The sequence below is a fragment of the Drosophila navojoa genome, chromosome 2, assembly GCF_054131105.1.
Source record: "Drosophila navojoa isolate 15081-1374.11 chromosome 2, UAZ_NAV_1.0, whole genome shotgun sequence".
NCBI classification, from domain to species: domain Eukaryota; kingdom Metazoa; phylum Arthropoda; class Insecta; order Diptera; family Drosophilidae; genus Drosophila; species Drosophila navojoa.
In genome coordinates, this window is record NC_142890.1 from 14,817,866 (window position 1) to 14,836,537 (window position 18,672).

Sequence of the window (18,672 nt, forward strand, 5' to 3'; positions counted from 1 at the left end):
AGTCAAGTCAGATTCACTCATTGTAAACAGCAAAAAATATCGAATAAATTGTAAAAACAATGAACATAAAATAAACAATTTCATGAAAATTGTGTTGAACTCTTGACATTAATTAAAAAAAAATATTCGCATTAAATTTTTTTCCGTAAAATTTTGTCCGATTTAGACAAAAAAATAAATAAATTCAGGGAAACTTAGTTGAATTCTTGAGATAGATTAAACACAATTTCCCATAAAAAAGGTCCTATCAAAAAATAGATTCTGGAAAATTGTGCTAAGCTCTTCACATTAATTAAAAACAAATTCGCTTTAAATTTTTTCGTATAATTATATATTTGTCCATTGATTTTTTTTTTTTGAGTTTTTTTTTTTTCTTTTTGGATTTGTTTTTTTTTTTTCAATGAGGGGATTTTGTTTTGTAATGAGTTAAGTGTAAACAACTACGTAGGATTAACACTAAATGGTAGCATTTCGTATGAATGTATGAGCTATGTATATAGGGCTGCGTATTATAATAGGTTTAATGTATAGTTAACGGTATAGTTAGAGCCGTTTAGCTAGGTTCCTTAAAGGTATTTTTTAAATACATGCGTTCTTTTAACTAGTCTTAGTATAATGCAAAGTACAATACAATCAAATATCATTTACGGCTTAAGTTTGCGTCGACTTTGTTTCTATTTATATATATATGTATATATGTATATATATTTATTGACTTGAAATTTACAAATAAATTATTCTCTCTCTCATTTAATTTTTTTTTCTTATTTTTTTTATTTTATTTTTAATTTTTTTTTCAAAAGTGTTTTTAGTTTTTGTTTTTACAGTTGACATTTAACAAACAGCAAATACTTCAAAACGCAAATTGGCTCTTAAGAATTCGTGATTGGGTTACTCGCTAGATCTCTATGTACAATTAGGAAACATTGCGGCTTTTGCTTTTCTCTCTATGGTATATATACAGAGTTCGGTGTGGGAGCTCTTGTCGTCGTTCATTCTCTATGCTTACAGTATTTACAGAGTGCATTTTACAGAAAACATTTGGAAGTATCGTAAATAAAATGCGCTAACATCACAGCAAAATTTTGGGGGTTTTCGAAGCGAGTCGCAGCGGCGGCTGGCGGCTGGCGGCTGGGCGTGGCTCAGTTATTTGGTTGTCAATCCGGCTGGTCGAGCGACTGCGGCTGGTGCGCCAGCTATCTATGAGCGCACACCAACTTGGCCGCCACTTATCCCAGGTGCATCAGGCTCGGATGGAAGTAGCCGGCCATGGCCCATTGGGCGCCCGGAGCGCCGCGTCCCAGCGCCGCCATTTTGATCTTCTCGATTTCCGCTTCCTGCAGCCGCTTGGCCTTGGCGCGTCGATTCTGAAACCAGATCTTCACCTGCGTCTCGGTGAGCCGCAGCGACGACGAGAACTCGGCGCGCTCCGCTATGCTCAGGTACTGCTTCTCCCGGAACTTCTTCTCCAGCGAGAGCAGCTGCTGTGTGGTGAAGGGGGTGCGCGGCTTGCGGTTCGGCTTGTGTTTGCGCAGATTGCATTTGATACGAGGCGGTTCATTGGCATCTAAAAGAGAGAGAGCGAGAGAGAGAGAGCGTTGATTAGTCGAATGTTAACATAGGTAAATCTAGTTGTAATTGCTTAGCTAGGTGTGCGAGAGAGAGGGGGGTGGGGGGCAGTGTGAGTGAGGCAAGTGTTGACGTCAGTTGCCGGGCCCAATTAAAAGCAAAACAGAATCCGCAGCATTTGCATACAATTGAAGCGCTGAATGAGCTGCTGTCAGCAGGCGCTGTCCGTCTGCGGCTGTCCTTGGCCTTGTCATGGCTAAAAGCGGCGGCAGCAGCAGCAACAAGCCGACAACGGCAACGTCTACAGCAAACGGTAATTACTCCTTTAAGTGGCCAATAAATTTGCTGTCTAAACTATTTGTCAGACAAAGCAGCAGCCGCAGCAGTCGCCGCAGTCGCCGCAGTCGCAGCAGTCGCCGCAGTCGACGGGAAATGCAATGTCCCCAGTTCGATTCTCTCTCGGCTGCAAAACAATTTTAATTTGGGCATTTTGTTTTGGCAAACAAAGACCGGCTGGGCAGCAGCAGCAGCAGCAGCAGAGGCAGAGTCAAGAAGAAGAAGACAAAGCAGCGAATGCAAAAAGGAAGAGGAGAAAAAACGTGCATGCCTTATAAAGCGATCGCATGGAGCTGGAGCACTGTGCGGGGCTGGCTGGGCACACAGGGCAACCAGCAATGCAGCAGCTGCCCCGAGCATCGTGCGCCTGTGGCATCCACTCGGAGTGTTGTTAATGAAAGTAATGAGCCTGCCATTGGGGCCTGCCAGCGCCAAGCCACAAAGATGCAAATGGCATTTTAAAGATGCATCCCCGGGTCAGCTCAGCCTCTGCATCAGCTACTTTATGTATAGCCAAGCCATATGTAACCCGTCCCCCATCCCCCCATTCGCTCATCTGGCAGGCGCAGGCACGCGTAATTTATGGAGCATTTTGTTGTGCGGGGCAGGCATCAAAATAAAGGAGCGGCCAAATGGGATGCAACGCTTTAATTTTATGCATAATTACACGAATTCAAATTGTTGAGTGACAAACCGAAAATTGTTGTCAGCTTCTTCTTCTTCATCATCATCATCTACTGGTTTTTTGTTTTTTTTTTTTGGCGCATTGTAATTGATTTTATGCTCCGTTGACTGGCTGCCTGCCCAAATGAGGCGTTAAACAACAAAACAAAAATTAGTTAACAGATGGAGCAACTCTACAAATGGCAAATGCTGCTGCTGTTGCTGCTGTTGCTGCTGCTGCAACTGGCAGATTCCCAGCCGACAACATGTCTGCCACATACCAAGACTTGATGTCTGTGTTCACACACACATTTTGTGTCACGTTATGTTATCAATAAACAAATAAATGTCAAAGCTGCCTGTCCATAAAAAAAAAAAACAGAAAACAGAAAACAGACCAAGCCAGCAAGCTCAGCTCGTTTGATCGCCGAGTTTAGCTTCGCTTCACCTCTGGCTCTGTCACAATGAAACCAATAATGCCACAGTGGACATTGGCATCTGCATCTGCATCTGGCAGTGGACTGGCCGGGGCTGATCAGCTCATTAAGTAATTAGTGTGACATGTCAGAGTTATGTTAATGCGGCAAGCTCGATCGTACAGATTGCGGGCCTTATCGGCCGACTGCTGCGCCCTGCTGACCGCTGACTGGCTCGCATATACATATATTTATATGCATATTATTTAATTTGTTTGTGTGTATGTGTGTGTTGAATGCAGTTGGGCAGAAGCGTTTTGTATGGCCTAACAAGGTGAAACGAAATGTGAAAAGCCCAGATAATAATATTGATAATCATTACAATAACAATCATGATGATGTTGCTGTTGCGCTGAGGATGCGCCTCAGCAGCAGCGAGAAATTTGTTACAGACTTGAAGACGCGGGCGCATGCATCTATAAATACACATACAAATATATTGTATATATTTCGTGTTTCTTTTCGTTCAAACTTGCATTTCTGATTTTTTTTTTCTTTCTTTTTCTTTTTATTATCATTATTATTTCTGTTTTGTTTTTATTGTTGTCGCTCTTGTTGTGATGGCCATAAATTAGTGGGCAAATTAGCATATAAACGATGCGGTCAACTTTTACAGCTCTGCCTCTGCCTTTGTCACATCTCGTTGTACATATATTATCTGGTTCTTGGCCATAATTATTTGGACACAGTCCACGCCACTGTGTGCGCGCGTGTGTGTGTGTGTGTGTATCTATCGGGCACCATTCGCAATTAACACCAGGCTGCATCGTAAATATGTTTGTACAAATGCGCATTCGACTTCGATTGAATTCCACGTTTTTCTAAAACCGTTTTGCGCTTTGCATTTATTTCAAAATTAATTGCTCATTTGTCGCTAAATTGCTGGAATGGGGTTTCGGTTTCCATTGCTGGCCAAAAGCACACAAAAAACTATAGCAAGTGGAATGGCTGCGTCCGTCACCAGAGCACCACCACCGCACCACCGCACCGCTGCACCGCTCGGTGCACGGATCAACTTAACCAATCGCTTGGCCCGCCGCCTGTTGCACAAATAACCTGCAACAGATCCAATACAGACTGGCATGAGGGGAGCGGGGAGAGAGGGGAGTGGGGAGCGAGAGGGAGGCAGGCTGGAGACGAAGACGGCCACGCACGTTCAAACCAGAGTGCGAGACTTGTTTGTGCTTTTATAGGCATTGTTGTTGCCATTGTTGTTGCTGCTGCTGCTGCTGGCTGTTGCTGTTGCTGTTGCTGGGGCAATACGTCGCCAGCGTCGCCATTGCCAGAGCCAGAGCGAGAGCCAGAGCAAGTACATGCCACAAACGCCAATTGTGACATTTAGCCTATGTTTGTAATGGATTTTCAATTAATTTGAGTTCTCCGGTGTATTGTAGACGACGACATATAAGACTCGATCAGCAACAGCAACAACAGCAGCAACTACAACAGCAACAACAAACACAAACAAGCAGCAATTGTGAAATTTACGCGTATCGATCGCATAGGCAATCGCCCATAGAGGCCTCTATGGCAATTCGTAGGCCTATCGGGTCGGAGCGATACGACGACGACGACGACGAATCGACAACGGTGACAACGGTGGATTGATTTGCGCTGCAAATTGCTGGCAATTAATTCTTCATTAAAGCGTTTTCGCATAGCCAAATAGGCAGCAGCAGCAGCAGCAGCAGCGAGCAGGTGGGGCAGGTGGGACAACTGGGCTTTTGTAGTGAAAAGCATTTTGCAATCGATTGGAGCAAAAGCGAGACGAACGTTTGGCTAATGCAATTACACGCTTACGGTCAAACGAGCACTGCTATGGGGAGCCCATGCCAATCCCGGCGTAGCTGTTGCCGCTGCCGCTGATTGCTGATTGGGGCTGCTGATTTCATAATGAAGGATTTTAATTAGCACCAAATAAGTAGGCGAATGAGGTGCGCAAAGTGCCAAATGAGTTGCATGTGGGGGAGAGTAATGTGATTAAGGAAAAATAAAGGCTGATAAACACTTGAGATCTCATTTGGGCAACAGATGATGAAACACATATATAAATATATGTATGTATATAGAGCTGTGATGGGAGAGTCTTATAGAGTAACATCTTCAATAAAGATGTCTTGCCTGGCAAAGGGAATAAATGAATCTAGATGAAGCAAAACTTGCTCTTTTTTTAGTGGGTTTCTAGGTGCGTTGTTCTAATATGTAAACCCGATTGCCACGCAGGCGAGGGGCGTGCATGAGAACCGGCCCATTAGAGCCTATTAATTAGCAAAGAGCGTGTTAAAACCGGCTGCCATAGATAAGTTAGCAGCGGCAGCCGCTGGCCGCGATCAGTGGACAAATCTTGTCGCCTCGCATGTTTCGCAGTTGGAATGTGTTGTCCCAGTGGCAATGAAGTGCATATTTTAATCACCAATGGCTGCCTCTGTGCAAGATAAGCGGCGATAACGAGGCCGCTGTCCGCCACTTGAAAGCAGGAGGAGGAGCAGGGCGCAGGAGACAGAGAGAGAGGGAGAGCAGTTTACATGTGGGTTGGGCACGCAGTTTCAGGCTGAGGCTGAGACTGTTTGCTGCCCACCTGCTGGCAAGTTCAAGTGCTAGAACTCTCTTTTAATTACTCAGCTGTACACACACACACTCACACACACACACACATACACGCGCATGCACATTCTGAAAGGCGTGCACACACACACAGAGACAGACATACAGTGCCTCAAATTAGTTAAAGTACCAATTGTCTACAAACATTTAGCAAATGTTTGCCGTTGTCTAAATTTACACACACACGCACACGCGCACACATACACAGATGAAATGGTAGCAACACCTTGTGGCACCAATGCAAGTCATTGGCAACAGCTCAGCGCCCCTTGGCCTCGCCCCTGCCCCTCTCTGCCGCTCCCCTTTCGTCAGCTACTGCTGCTGTTGCTTTTGTCTGCCTGGTAATTTAATGCAAATAAATTTTATTTACCAAAACATACATCAAAATGTCTGCGCCAGCACACCTCAACACAGCCCCCGTCCCCCTCTAGTGCCTGCCCCCCCTTTGAGCACACTTGTATTGCATGCAGCTATGCTGTGTGTGTGTGTGTATTTAGTACAGCTCATGCACGTTAGATGGCGTGCTGAATGCAAATATTATTTTAGCTTTTGGCGTCTTCGCTGCGGCCTCTGGCGAATGGTGTTAAAACGCATGCAAAAAGGTAACCGTCCTCTGCTAATCCCCCCCTCCCGCCTCCCGCCTCCTCTGTCGGGCTCTCCACTTGCCCAGCAGCCGTCGGCTGTCGCCGTCTGTCAACGTTTAAATTGCTGCCTGGCTGCAAATAAAAATTGCGTGCTTAGGTGGGCGTAGCTGACATGCCACACCTACCAGCTTCGCCAGTTGCTGTGCCACTATCGCGCTCTCTCTCTCACACACACACAGCAACTGTGTGTATTCGCTGGCTGGGCTGTTTGTATTTATGCAATGACTCCCAAGTTGTTGCTCGTTTGTTCAGCTTGAAAATTAATTTCTATAATGGCTGCCAAGAATTGCAGCTGCATTGGCCGCCTGCCGGCCACCTGTCCGCCACCCCCTGGGCTAGCCGGGGACTGGCCGCCCCATAAGGTACGTGACGTGCCTGCGCTTTGCAATTAGTTAAATTATGGAGCTCCGTCGCAGGCATTTTAACTGCCTGTGAATGTAAATCAATTGCGAGGGCCCAGCGCAAAAGCATAAGGCCATGACGAGCGTCGGCCGGCGGAGGGCACACAACCTCAGACCAAGCGAGCCAGACTCAATATCGAAATCGAGTGAAGTTTCACCTGTGTTTGCTTTGTGCTCCTGTGTGTTCCCTAATCGCAGCCCATTTAAGATGCCAGCCTGCGGTATTTTCAGTTAATTGAATGGGCCATGAAACAAACATGAAACTAGCGCCGCTGATAAAGCCCGCTGCCAGAGCAGCCGGAGATGGCTACCGTTCGACCTGGCCGACACACAGATACACCGATACACCGATGATACACAGCTACATAGCCCTGAGGCACTAAGTACCTAACACTTGACATAATGCGGCGACAGATAGCGGCACAGGTCACACGAATCGTCGACAATAAGATATAGGGAGTGGTGAGCAAGAGAGAGAGAGAGAGAGAGAGAGAGATAAAGAGAGAGAGAGATAGAGAGAGGGCTAACAAAGGCTACAACCTGCTGCGCTAATGAGACCTGCTGAGGATGGGTCGAAGTCAGGAACATAAAAACAGCTGCCAAAATGAAACGAAATAAAGTTGTACAAAACTGAAGTGTGTATGTGTGTGTGTGTGCGTGCGTGTGTGTGTGTGCGTGTGTGTGCTACAGTTGACAGCAAATGACAAAATAAGCGGCAAATGTTTGAAATAAATTTATTTTTTTTGTTATTTTATTCTTATTGTTGTTGTTGTTGTTGCTGTTGTCGCCTGTCAGTTTAAAGACAATTTGAATCAAGTGTGGATAGCAGATTGACAAAAGGTCTAAGCGCTCAAGAAACAAAAAAATAATCAGACTATAAAATTACAATAGGCATTAAATAATTAAAGGAACTGCCTGGAAATAATTTATATAATATAAATTAAATATATAGTATATTTATAAAATGGAAAATAGAAAAATAAAAATAAATAAAATAAAAATTATATTATCATTAACTAATCAAATGAATTGTGCACAAGTCTCTATAATATTTTATAAAATTATTTTATTTAATTTTTAAAAAACTTTGATGACTACAAAAATTTTGCAAAAGTCCCTAAAGTGTTAAAAGCTTTTTGTAGAATTATTTTATAACAAATTTCATGACTACATTGCAATAACTTTTTAGCATCTCCAATCAGACTGGAGTTAATTTAAATATTATTATGCATATAAAGTTTTATTTCAAGCATTATGAAATTCATTTTGTAAAGTTGTTTTTTCATTTTATTACAGCTCCCAGAGTGTGTGCGTGTGTGAATTCTTCAAGTGCTACGCCTGTTATATAACTGGCTGGGAAACAGCTGTCGAGCACATGAAATAGCTTTAATTTCTTGGTTAATTTACTCTAATGATTTCTAATTTTTGCTTCATAGCCTTAAATACCCTTTGCGAGAGGTATTTTAGGGCAGCTGCATTCATATGTTAATTGTTATTGAAGTAATTTGTGCTGAGCCCCAGAAGCTTGCACCAAAACACACACAAAAAATGAGCAAAGAAAACCCTATATGAAAACCTGAATGTGGCGCCTCTCCTGGGCGTCTGCCCCCTTGACAGGTTTATAAAACAATGCAGCAGGAGGCAAAAAACCCGCTGCCTGTTATTGTTATTGCGGAGCGGAAATGCAAAGTTCGCGTTGGGTTTTTCTTTTTTTCTTTTTCTGTTTGTTTTTTTTTTCTTCTTTGCCCCAAGCGTGTAAAGTTCACATGTCTGTCAGCCGTCGGAGTTTTTGTGTCCTGGCTGCTGGCGCTGGACTGCAGCAAGGTGTGACCAATGGCGTTGCAAGTGTTGCAAGTGCTGCCAGCGCCTGGCCACTTTTTGTCTGATGCCGGAAAATGCAAGAAAAGTGTGAACTGTGCATGCAGATACAAATCGGCCCAGCCTTTGCCAGACTCGCTTCAATTAGTCGGGACAGACAGTTCAGTTCCCTATCTAACTATATACGCACACACACACACACACACATATATATATATATATTCACATAAAAACATATCTGGACTCTAAGTGCGACTTGTGCCTGGGGGGCTGACATGGACCGGAAAACACACACACACACCCATCAAATGTAAATAATATATATGAAAATTGTAATAAAAACAAAAAGTGACAACGCCAAAGCAATGAATAAGCAGACGAGCCAATTGAGTTAAATCAAAACCGACGCGACAACAGCAACAACAACGACAACAACAACAACAACAACAGCAATATATGATAATAATAATTTTGTGGATGATACGAGTAAATGGTCAGCGCAATCAAAAACATTTCATTGTTTCATTTACAGCGAGAGAATAATTGCCACGCACTTTGACTACCAGACAGCAGACGAGGCAACAGCAGGAGCCGGCAGAGGGGCAGAGGGGGAGAATGCAGCGCCCGCAGCATCGATGGCACCCGTTGGCAGCCATTGTCGTTGGTGCCAATTAAGGCGCGGGTCGATTTAATTCAATTAAACTATGTGCGCACACACAGTGAGTGAAAGAGAGAGAGAGAGAGAGAGAGAGAGAGAGAGAGAGAGAGAGAGAGAGAGAGAGCGATGGACAGAGACAAAATGGAGTAAGCTGACCATAAAATGACAACTATTAATACCAACAAAATATTAACTGGGATGATCAGTGTATATAAAGCGAGCTAAGCAACAGCTCTCGATTATCTCCATAAATTACAGCTATAATGCAAAACAAGGTACAACATAATTAGCACCTGTCTGACGCGTGCTACACCCAACATGAAATATAACATATCTAAAGAACTGCTTTGAGAATTCTCTGCTTTTTCAGGAAGAGCCCTAAGTTGAAGTTTTCTCTTTTGACAATCTTAACTTTATATTATAATATATTTTATTATTTTTTTTTCTATAGAATAGAGATTATAGAACTATTCCTTTCTCATATCTAAAGAACTGCCTGAAGAATTATTTCCGTTTTCATAGTCCTAATATAACTTGGAATTTTCTATTTCGACAACCTAAAATAAAAAACTTTTTTTAAAGGTTTTTTTCCCATAGATTAGATATATAAAAACTTTACTTTCATATAAAAATAACAACCGAGCCCTAAGTATTTTTTGGCCAGTCTCAACTTTATATTTAAAAATAAATATTTTTTCATTTATCTATTTATAGTTTTGCTCAATTGACACTTACCTCCACCAAATCCTTGTCCTGGAAACAGACCCGGTGGGCCGAAGGGCGGCATTTGACGCGCGCCCGGCCATGGCACTCCGCCGCCCATGCCGCCCCAAGCGACGGCAGCGGCGGCCAAGGCGCTGAACGGCGTTGGCCGTATGGGCACATGACCGCTGGCCGCCAGGGCGGCGGGCGAGAGAATCGTGGAGGGCATGTGGCTGGAGCCAACGCCTGAGCCGGGCGGTCCGCCGTGCGAGCCTTCGAGGGATTTGCTGCTGCTGTCGAGGCCGTCGGGCGTGGAGCGCGGCGAGTCGTCGGCATTCATGTCCTCAATGTCCACAATGGAGTCCTCCTCCTCATCGTGCTCCACATCGTGCTCGTGCAGCATGTCCTCGTCGTACTCCAGCTCCGAGTCCGTATGGCTGCTGCCGCCCAGCGGCGAGTGTCTCTCGTTCTTGGCAGGTGTGGAGCTGATGCCGCCCGCGTGAGCCACGGGCGTCGAGCTGGGCGTGGAGCTGGCGGAGGCTGAAGCGGGCGGAGAGCTGGCGCGTGCATCGGCCTGCGCCTGACGCAGTTGCGCCATGGCCAGCTGCTGCTGTTGCTGCTGATGCTGTTGCTGCTGGGCGTGCGCTGCCGCCGCCGCATGGGCGGCATGCAGCAAGTGGGCGTGGTGCGCAACAGCGGCGGGATGAAATGCATGCGTGGGCGGCACTGCTGGCGGAGCTGCTGGCGGCGGCGTGCCCGCAGCGCTGCTCTGAGAGATGGGCGATGTGGCTGCTGAGCTGGACAGATTCGTTGGTCCATCGCTGGTGTTGGGCGTGCGTGGCCGGGTGTCCGCCAGCAGCGAGGCTACGCTGAAGTTGCTCAGCCTGGAGCTGCTCTTGTGAAGATGATGTGGCGCCGGATGCACTGCAGCCAACTGCAGTGCCTGTTGTTGCTGCTGCTGTTGTTGTTGCTGTTGTTGCTGTTGCTGCTGTTGCTGCTGCTGCTGCTGCTGTTGGTGCTGGGCCAGCAGATGCTGCTGATGGGCCAGCAGCAGGGCCGACGGCGATGTTGGACTGGCCAGCGGATGCAGTGCACCAGTGCCGGCGGCGGCAACGGCGACGGCGTTTGTCAGCGTGTTGCTCAGGCTGGTGGTGCTGCTGCTGCCGGAGCTGCTGAGCGTTGTGGTTGGCGGCACCGTCGGGCTGGTCATCGTTTGGCGTAGACCAGTCACTGTCATGCTCCTGTTCCTGTTCGTGCTCCTGGTCGTTGCTGCGCTCGATGCGTTCACGTTTGCCGTGTTGTTGGACAGCTTTAACATAAAGCCAGCTACTGGATTCACTGGGCGATCTCTTTCACAATTGATTGAGTGTAATTGTTGTTAATTGTAATTGTTGCTCTTGTTGTTGTTCTAGTTACTGTTGTTGTTGTTGCTTTAGATTAAAACATTCATTGCACTGGCGAGGGAGGTGCGCGCGAGTTCAAATTGGCACTTGACGGGTCGCTCAGTAGAAAATATATGTGTCGTTAATTTGTTTTGATTATCTTTTAATTAATTCGCTCGTTCATCACAAAAACACTCACTAATACACGAGCACACACACACACGCACAGATGCACACGCACGCACGCGGCTTGCTCATTTGCTGTAGTATGTGGCGTTTAATTCACGGCGGCTCTGAGACTCGAGAGAAACACGTCCTCTTGAGATCACGTCTGTTCTACAACTGAACGTAGACGGCGGCGCAGCGACAGCTCTGCTGCTACTGCTGCTTCAACAAACACGCACACACACACACACACACACATGCATGCACAGCCGCATATGGGAAACCTGCTCGTTGCTGCCGTCGTCGTGGTGGTGGTGGTGGCTGATAAACCGGCCTGCCGCAGCCCTGTTGCTCTCTCGCTTGCACGCACTGCTCAAGCGAATGCAGCGACACCATTTTTATTGGCCTGACTGTTTCGGTTATGCTCTCTCTCGCAGCGCTCTATTCAATTTTTTGTTGTTCTTATTTGCCTTTTGTTGTATTTCTTGCGCCGCCTTCTTTTCTGCCGCCGTTCATTCCAGTGTGGTGAGTTTTGTGTTGGACGCGCAAGCGAGACGGCAGCATTGTTCGCCGCTGTTTGCCCCACACGCGCTGTCCCGCTCGCACGCCTAATTATTATTGAATAATTCAATCTTCAAAGCGTTTTTGCTGCGCGTATTAGCATTTTATAACAAGCAGCCGTCGCTGCCGTCGCTCGTTCGTTTCCACTTTTGAATTTTTTTTTTTGCTGCTGCTGCTCTCGCTCGCTCGCTCCCTGTCGCTCTCTCTCTCTCTCTCTCTCTCTCTGCAGCCCTCCCCCGTGAAGCGCCGTCTCGCTCAGACACGTCACAGCTTCCACATTCATGACTTCATTTGCCTGCCGCTTTGCCGCTTCTTATTAAATTCTGCTGTCAACGTAATTGGCGGCCGCGTCGTCGCGCTGTCTGCTTACGTTTTGGAGTCTTTCGGTCTTTGGAGCAAAGGGAAAATTTAATTGGTGCTCCAGGCGGGCGCACTTGGCGTATGTGCAATGCGGCCATAGCTCAGCGATTACCAACAGAGGGCCAACGCATAAATAATAAACAATAAGCCCATCATTATGATGAAAGGCGAATTCATTGACGTCGGCATCTTATCACAAAGCTGCAATCTCTACCAGGAAATTATGTTTTTTATGCCGAAAAGAATCCTGGCCGACCGAAAAAAAAAAACAGAAATGAAAAGAAATCGAAAAGACGCAACGACACAAAACGAAGCAATGTTTATGCCTATGGCGCACACCTCAAAGATAAACCATAAAATTCTTATCGTTACGCATAAATCGACTAGCCAGCATGGCAAATCAATCACACGTAAATCTGAAATATGCAGCATCCCGAAATAAACAACGAATCCTCCGCCCCCTAACACGACCCGTCATCTACTCCAATAAGCGACAACAAAGGGATGCCCAGGATAAGCCAAACTTTGGGGTTCATTATATATATATGTGTGTATATACTTTATAAATGGCACAAAAGGCAGTTCTCTTCCTGTCCTGCTCGCTCTCACTGCCATTCACATCGCCAGCTCGCTTGCTCTCCCTTTTGTGTTTGTGTCCTTCTCTGTCTCTGTCCCTGTTCTGTCTGTCTCTGGTTATAATTTTACTTTACAAATTAAACTCATTTTAAGGATTATTATGCGAAAATTGTTGGCTCCCAAGTTTTGCCCGGCCATTGTTGCCACGCTTTCTCGCTGGGGATCCACCAGGGTTGCTTTCGGCTGCTTAATGACGGGCGAAAGTTGGCAGTTTGTTGGCTCGTAAGTATATTTAATGAAGCTGCTGTTGGCGCATAATAAACTTAATTAGAGCAGCTTAATAAACAAGTTAAGCAGAAAAATCCTTTCATTCGCAATATTCGTGCTTAATTGCCGATGGAGCAGGATAGTGTGGGATGTTCAGATATTCTTTATACACATACAAATATTTCTTATAAAGAATTAACTTATATGAATAAAAACTAAAATAAAATATTGTAGAAGTATTAAATAATAATAAAAAAAAATAATAAATAAATAAAATAATATAAAAAAATTCTTATAAATAATTATCTTACTTGAATAAAAAATAAAATAAAATATTGTAGAAATATTAAAAAATAATAAAAATTATATAAGATAATTCTTATAAAGAATTATCTTATTTGAAAAAAAAAAATTAATTAAAATATTGTAGAAATATATTCAAACAAAATATACATATAGAAAATAGATTGTTTCGTTTTATAAATAAATATATGCCTTATATATATATTTAAAAAATATTTGTTGAAGAATTTCAAATATTTGACTACTAATTTAAATGGGAAATTTAATGGGTGAAGAACAAAATATTTCAAAGCACATGAATTTGTCACAGCTCTCGATATTTGCTATAGCCGGACACGTGCTGCATAAATAATTCTGAAATAGCTTAATCCATAGTATAATTTCTGGCATTTTCATGTTTCACAAGAAATTCGAACTGAATATTCCAATATTTCAATACATATCTAAATTTTGAACTCTATTCGATTGCCAAGCGCACTCCGTTTTCCCAGCACCCTCTGCTGGCTGATTAACTCATTTTTCCATTGTCCGTTAGGCGCTTCATTAAGAGGCAAGAAGAGCGCTTTCTTTTCAATTAAAACTATTGAAATAACAAGAGGCAAGTGCGAGGCATCATTAATGTGGCCGATCGTGCAATCGCCTCTCTGTGTAGTTGGCCGTTGGCACGAACAATTATAGCCAATTACAAATATTAATTTCTCAGACGAAACGCGTCAAGAGTTTTTATAATCTTCATCATTATTCATAGCGCTCTTTGAAATACGCAAATGAGACCCGCAGCCAAAGCGAGGCGCAAATTAATATTTCAATAAACATCATAATCATATACTACTTATGGGCCGACCGAGCTCTACGCTCCACGCTCTACGCCTGCCCCTCGACACCCCCGCGCGCGTATGCTTCGACGCGACGCCTCCAATCGCATTCAACGCACTCAAAGCTTTTTCTCTGCCGGCCAAAGATGAAAAGAGGCCGGCAGCGCAGAACGACTGCCAGTCGGCCAGATACAACACCACAGCAACAACAACAGCAACAACAACTTGGTCAGTTGATAAATGGCCGTAGCGTTGGCCGCGCGTTGCCGCCGCATGTAAATGTTTTGATAGTTTTTCATAATTTTTATAATTTTTCCTTCAATTTTGTAGCTTGTTTGGTTGGCTGCTATTTGTGTTTGATTTTGTTAGCCGCGCGCCCACTTAGCCAAAGGCTCAGCGGTTGAAGGGCGGAGAAGCAGCAGGCGGAGATCCAATTGCAATTTGCTGTGCGCGTGTGCGTGTGTGTGTGTGGGTGTGGGTGTGGGTGTTGCACATTTATGTGGGCAGTTAGCTTTTCAAATAGCCGCAGCCGCCGCCTCGTCAATAAAGATTGTTATTTTAATGGCGCAATTAATTCATAATTAAATTGCGTAATTGCCTGATTAACATTTGATATCGCTGGGCATTATGCGAAATTCAAATCAAATTTAAATTGTTACAATTTTTATTGCCTTTTGTTGTTCAACACGATTATGAAAGTAAATAGATTTCCGTAATTTAATTCTTTAAGTTTTGTCTTTGTTTTAAGCAGTATGACATAATATATATATTTATATATAATATATAATTAAAGTTATAAACTCAATAAAAAATAGTTATAATAGCATTATTCACTTAAGTCATAAATAATATATACCTACATGTATGTATATACATATTTTATTTATGACCTTAGCGTAGCGAATAAACAAATTTATTTTGAATGGAGATTTTAAAAACATTTATTTTATAATACATTTTAATATATTTATTATTTTACATTTAAACAAATTAAATTCCGAAACGAAAATAATATTATATAATATTATGTGAATGTACTAGATATATTTTGTAACCAAAAAATATAATATTTTGATCTTAAATATTTAAAAAAGGAAATTTGAATTGAATTTATCGTATAATTGATTATTATAGTCAAATTACATCAACCATTCATTTAGTTATTAATGCTTTGATTATTTATCAACAACCAATCAATTTTAGTGTTGATGGGAGAAACATAACTTAAACTAATTAATCTGTGACTTAGAATTGAAATCACTCAAGTCGTAAGCACTTCATATTAAATTTATTAGAAAACTAAACTGTTTCAAATAGTGTAAAATATGAAATGATGATTACTATATACATTATTAACTTATTACACACGTTGTACATATGAAGGGCCTAGCTAACCATGCTAATTAGTAGCTAGCCAAGGTGAAGTACCTGATGGAGCTGACACTCGACACTGACAGCGATAAATACGCTTCGTTTTTGGCTAACAGATTCAGCCAAGCGGCACATAATCAAAATTTCATTATCCCTGCGATGCGTTAAATCGCTTAAACATGCTAAAAACGTTAACACCCTCGCATCGCTTGACATCCTCTCCCCCGCCCCGGCCCCCTCTCCTCTTGATGTGTTGACAGTTGAGATTTTTCGTGCGGGGGCTGGCAGTCGATGCTGGTGCGAAATTTTAGTCAATAAACGTTATTGAGCCAAGGCGAGGGGTCGATGCATTGCCATGGGGTGGTTCGCCTTGCCAAGTAAATAAACCAACCCCCACAGCACACACACACACACAAGCACACATATACACAGCCAGATTTATGTACATGTTTATACATACAAACGCAATGCGGTTGTCAGTCAGTCATTTAGTCACAGCGGCTGTTGTGGCAATTGCGGCTGGCTCTCGTACGACGAGTAGACGGGTCGTATATAGCCAGCTAAACGGTTGGGCCAGGACGAGGACAGGGATGGCAACAGCAACAGCAACAGCAAAGGGAGAGGGAGAGGGAGTGCCACTGGGACTCTGATGATGGCGCGCTCGTTTATTGAATTACATCCGCATGACTGCGCATTTAACGAGCTCTCGGGTGTCGTTTTGCTGATGGCGTAAATGTTTGCCAAACAACAAACAAATAAATAAACTTCTGATTTGGCGCTGATTGCTTTACGGGCTGCGTTGGGGGCTGTTCGATGAGCGTTGGGTTCGGTTGGGCTGGGGTTAGTGGGAGTTGAGCTTAATACAAGGTCGCCCGCTGGTATTGGCCGGCCAAAAGTCCCGTCAGTCATGGCTTGCATTGAAAGAAGCTTCGCTCCAGCTCCTCTTCTGGCACTTTGCTCGCATAATTGCCGACACGGCGTGCAGCGGCCGACGCACGTCCAAACTCGTTATGATTTCTTTTCACGCGGCCATTTTATTAATTTATTTTGTATTTATTCTATGCCCGTTCGTTCGCCTGGCAGCTCCCTGCTAGACAAGTTCTTATCTTCATTGCCGGCAGTTAATGCGATAAGCGCAGGACGACGACAACGAGGACGACGACGACAACGACGACGACGACGACGATGATGATGAGAACGACGTTCGCAAACAACAGACCAGATCCTGGCCCCTCGCTCTATCCGCCCATTCCATTTCGTTCCATTCCATGCCGAGCAACCCTATAAAAATGTAAATCAAATAAATTTACCTAATATCAAATTTCCCCTGCACTGCAGCTCTGCCAACAATCCAAACGGAGCATTTCTATGGCCCGCCCCGAGTCCTGCCCGGCAGCCCCCTCGCGCACCATCAGCATCAGCATCATCATCATCATCATTCACGCTCATCCTTTATCCGCTCGTTTAACAATCGTTTAATAATTTAGCCTGGTAAATAACACTAACACTCAGGCCCGAGCGCTCCAGGGGGAGCAGAGCTCTGTTGTTGGCTTTGTGGCTCTTCGCATTTTTGGCTGTGGCGCAACAACGATACAGTGGGGCATAATGCATAAGTTTTGACAAATTTAATTAGGTATTACTGGAAAAGGATTTTATTAAACAACTTTTTTTATTCAATCTAAATATTTGTAAAATCTTATTTATGAAAGATTCTAACAGAAAAGGAAAATTAAAAAAAAAAAAAATGATAATAAATTAAGCAAAGTCTATATATATTTATAAATATTTAAACTAATTTAAAATTAATATTTTTATATATTTTTACTATATTTTTTGTATATTGTAAAAAAACTAATAAAAGAAAAAATATATGTAAATAATCTAGATTAAAATAATAAAATTTAAACCAAATAAAATACAAATAAATTTTTTGTATATTGTAAAAAAAAAACTAATAAAAGAAAAAATATATATAAATAATCTAGATTAAAATAATAAATAATAAACTAAATAAAATACAAATAAAAATAATTCTTAATTTAAATTATAGTTATACGTTTAATAACTTAAATATTTTCGTATCTAGATAATTAAATGTATTAAACAAATTTTATGTATCGACGCATAAGTTTTTAACGAATTACATAAATTACAATACATTAGATACGTATTGCTACTTGTATTTGATACAAAATAATTACTGCATACATACATATACATTATTATATGTGTATATATTGTTGATTACCACTGTAACTCTGCCTCGGCGTGCGTTTATCCTTCTCAGCATATTAGCTGCTATCATGCGCCTAACCGCAACCCCCATATGCCAGCCCCCCGTCCACAGGGCTCGGCTGGTGGCAACCAGCCTTGGCTGAATAACAACCCAATCCAGCCTCCATTCGGGGCTACTTGGCTCTCGAGTCATTTAGCCATTTAACTTTGGCTTAATTCAATTTGCAATTTTTCAAAAGCCTCTGCCTCGGATGCTGGGCTGCTCGACTGCTGTTGGTTCTGGTCTGGGGGGTCTTTCCAAGTTGTTGAAATAACCCCGGCCACGCCCCCACTCCTGCCGCACCCAGGCAGGAGCATACGCTTTTCAAGCGTTTTTATGCGCCTTTTGGGGGTTGGTTGACTTTTGTAATTTCAGCCGGCTGCTTCCTGGCACAGGATGTGCGGTTCTGTCGCCTTTTATGTGGCTCTGGGCAAAGAACACATACAAATACACACATATACATACATACATATTTACTTATGTATATATACATAAATTTATAGGCCTTTGGTTTATTTGTCGCCGCTCGGCTAATGAATTCTGATTGCCTTTGTCTCTTGCTGGGACGAGAGCAGCGTGGGCGTGGGCGTGGGCGTGGGCGCAGGCCTCCACACTCATCATCGTCGTCGTCGACTGGCCCTAGATGGTGGGCTTATTTGTGCTTTGCTGTCGCCGCGGCTGCCTTTGTGTTGCTTAATTACAACTTAATTGCGTTTGATGCGTACA

The 18,672-nt window shown here is 43.3% G+C and overlaps 2 protein-coding genes across 2 annotated transcripts in view; both read right to left on the reverse strand.

The window, feature by feature from the left end:
• The window catches only part of alph (protein phosphatase alphabet), a 79,396-nt gene that overhangs the window by 37,774 nt on the left and 22,950 nt on the right, over positions 1-18,672 (reverse strand). The window lies entirely within an intron of this gene.
• Positions 806-11,610, reverse strand: Dr (muscle segmentation homeobox protein Drop). Its single transcript, XM_018097954.2, has 2 exons — positions 9,905-11,610; positions 806-1,567 (listed from the first exon to the last, which is right to left on the reverse strand). The coding sequence occupies exons 1-2, from the start codon at positions 11,187-11,189 to the stop codon at positions 1,230-1,232; spliced, it is 1,623 nt and encodes a 540-aa protein (XP_017953443.1). The 5' UTR covers positions 11,190-11,610; the 3' UTR covers positions 806-1,229.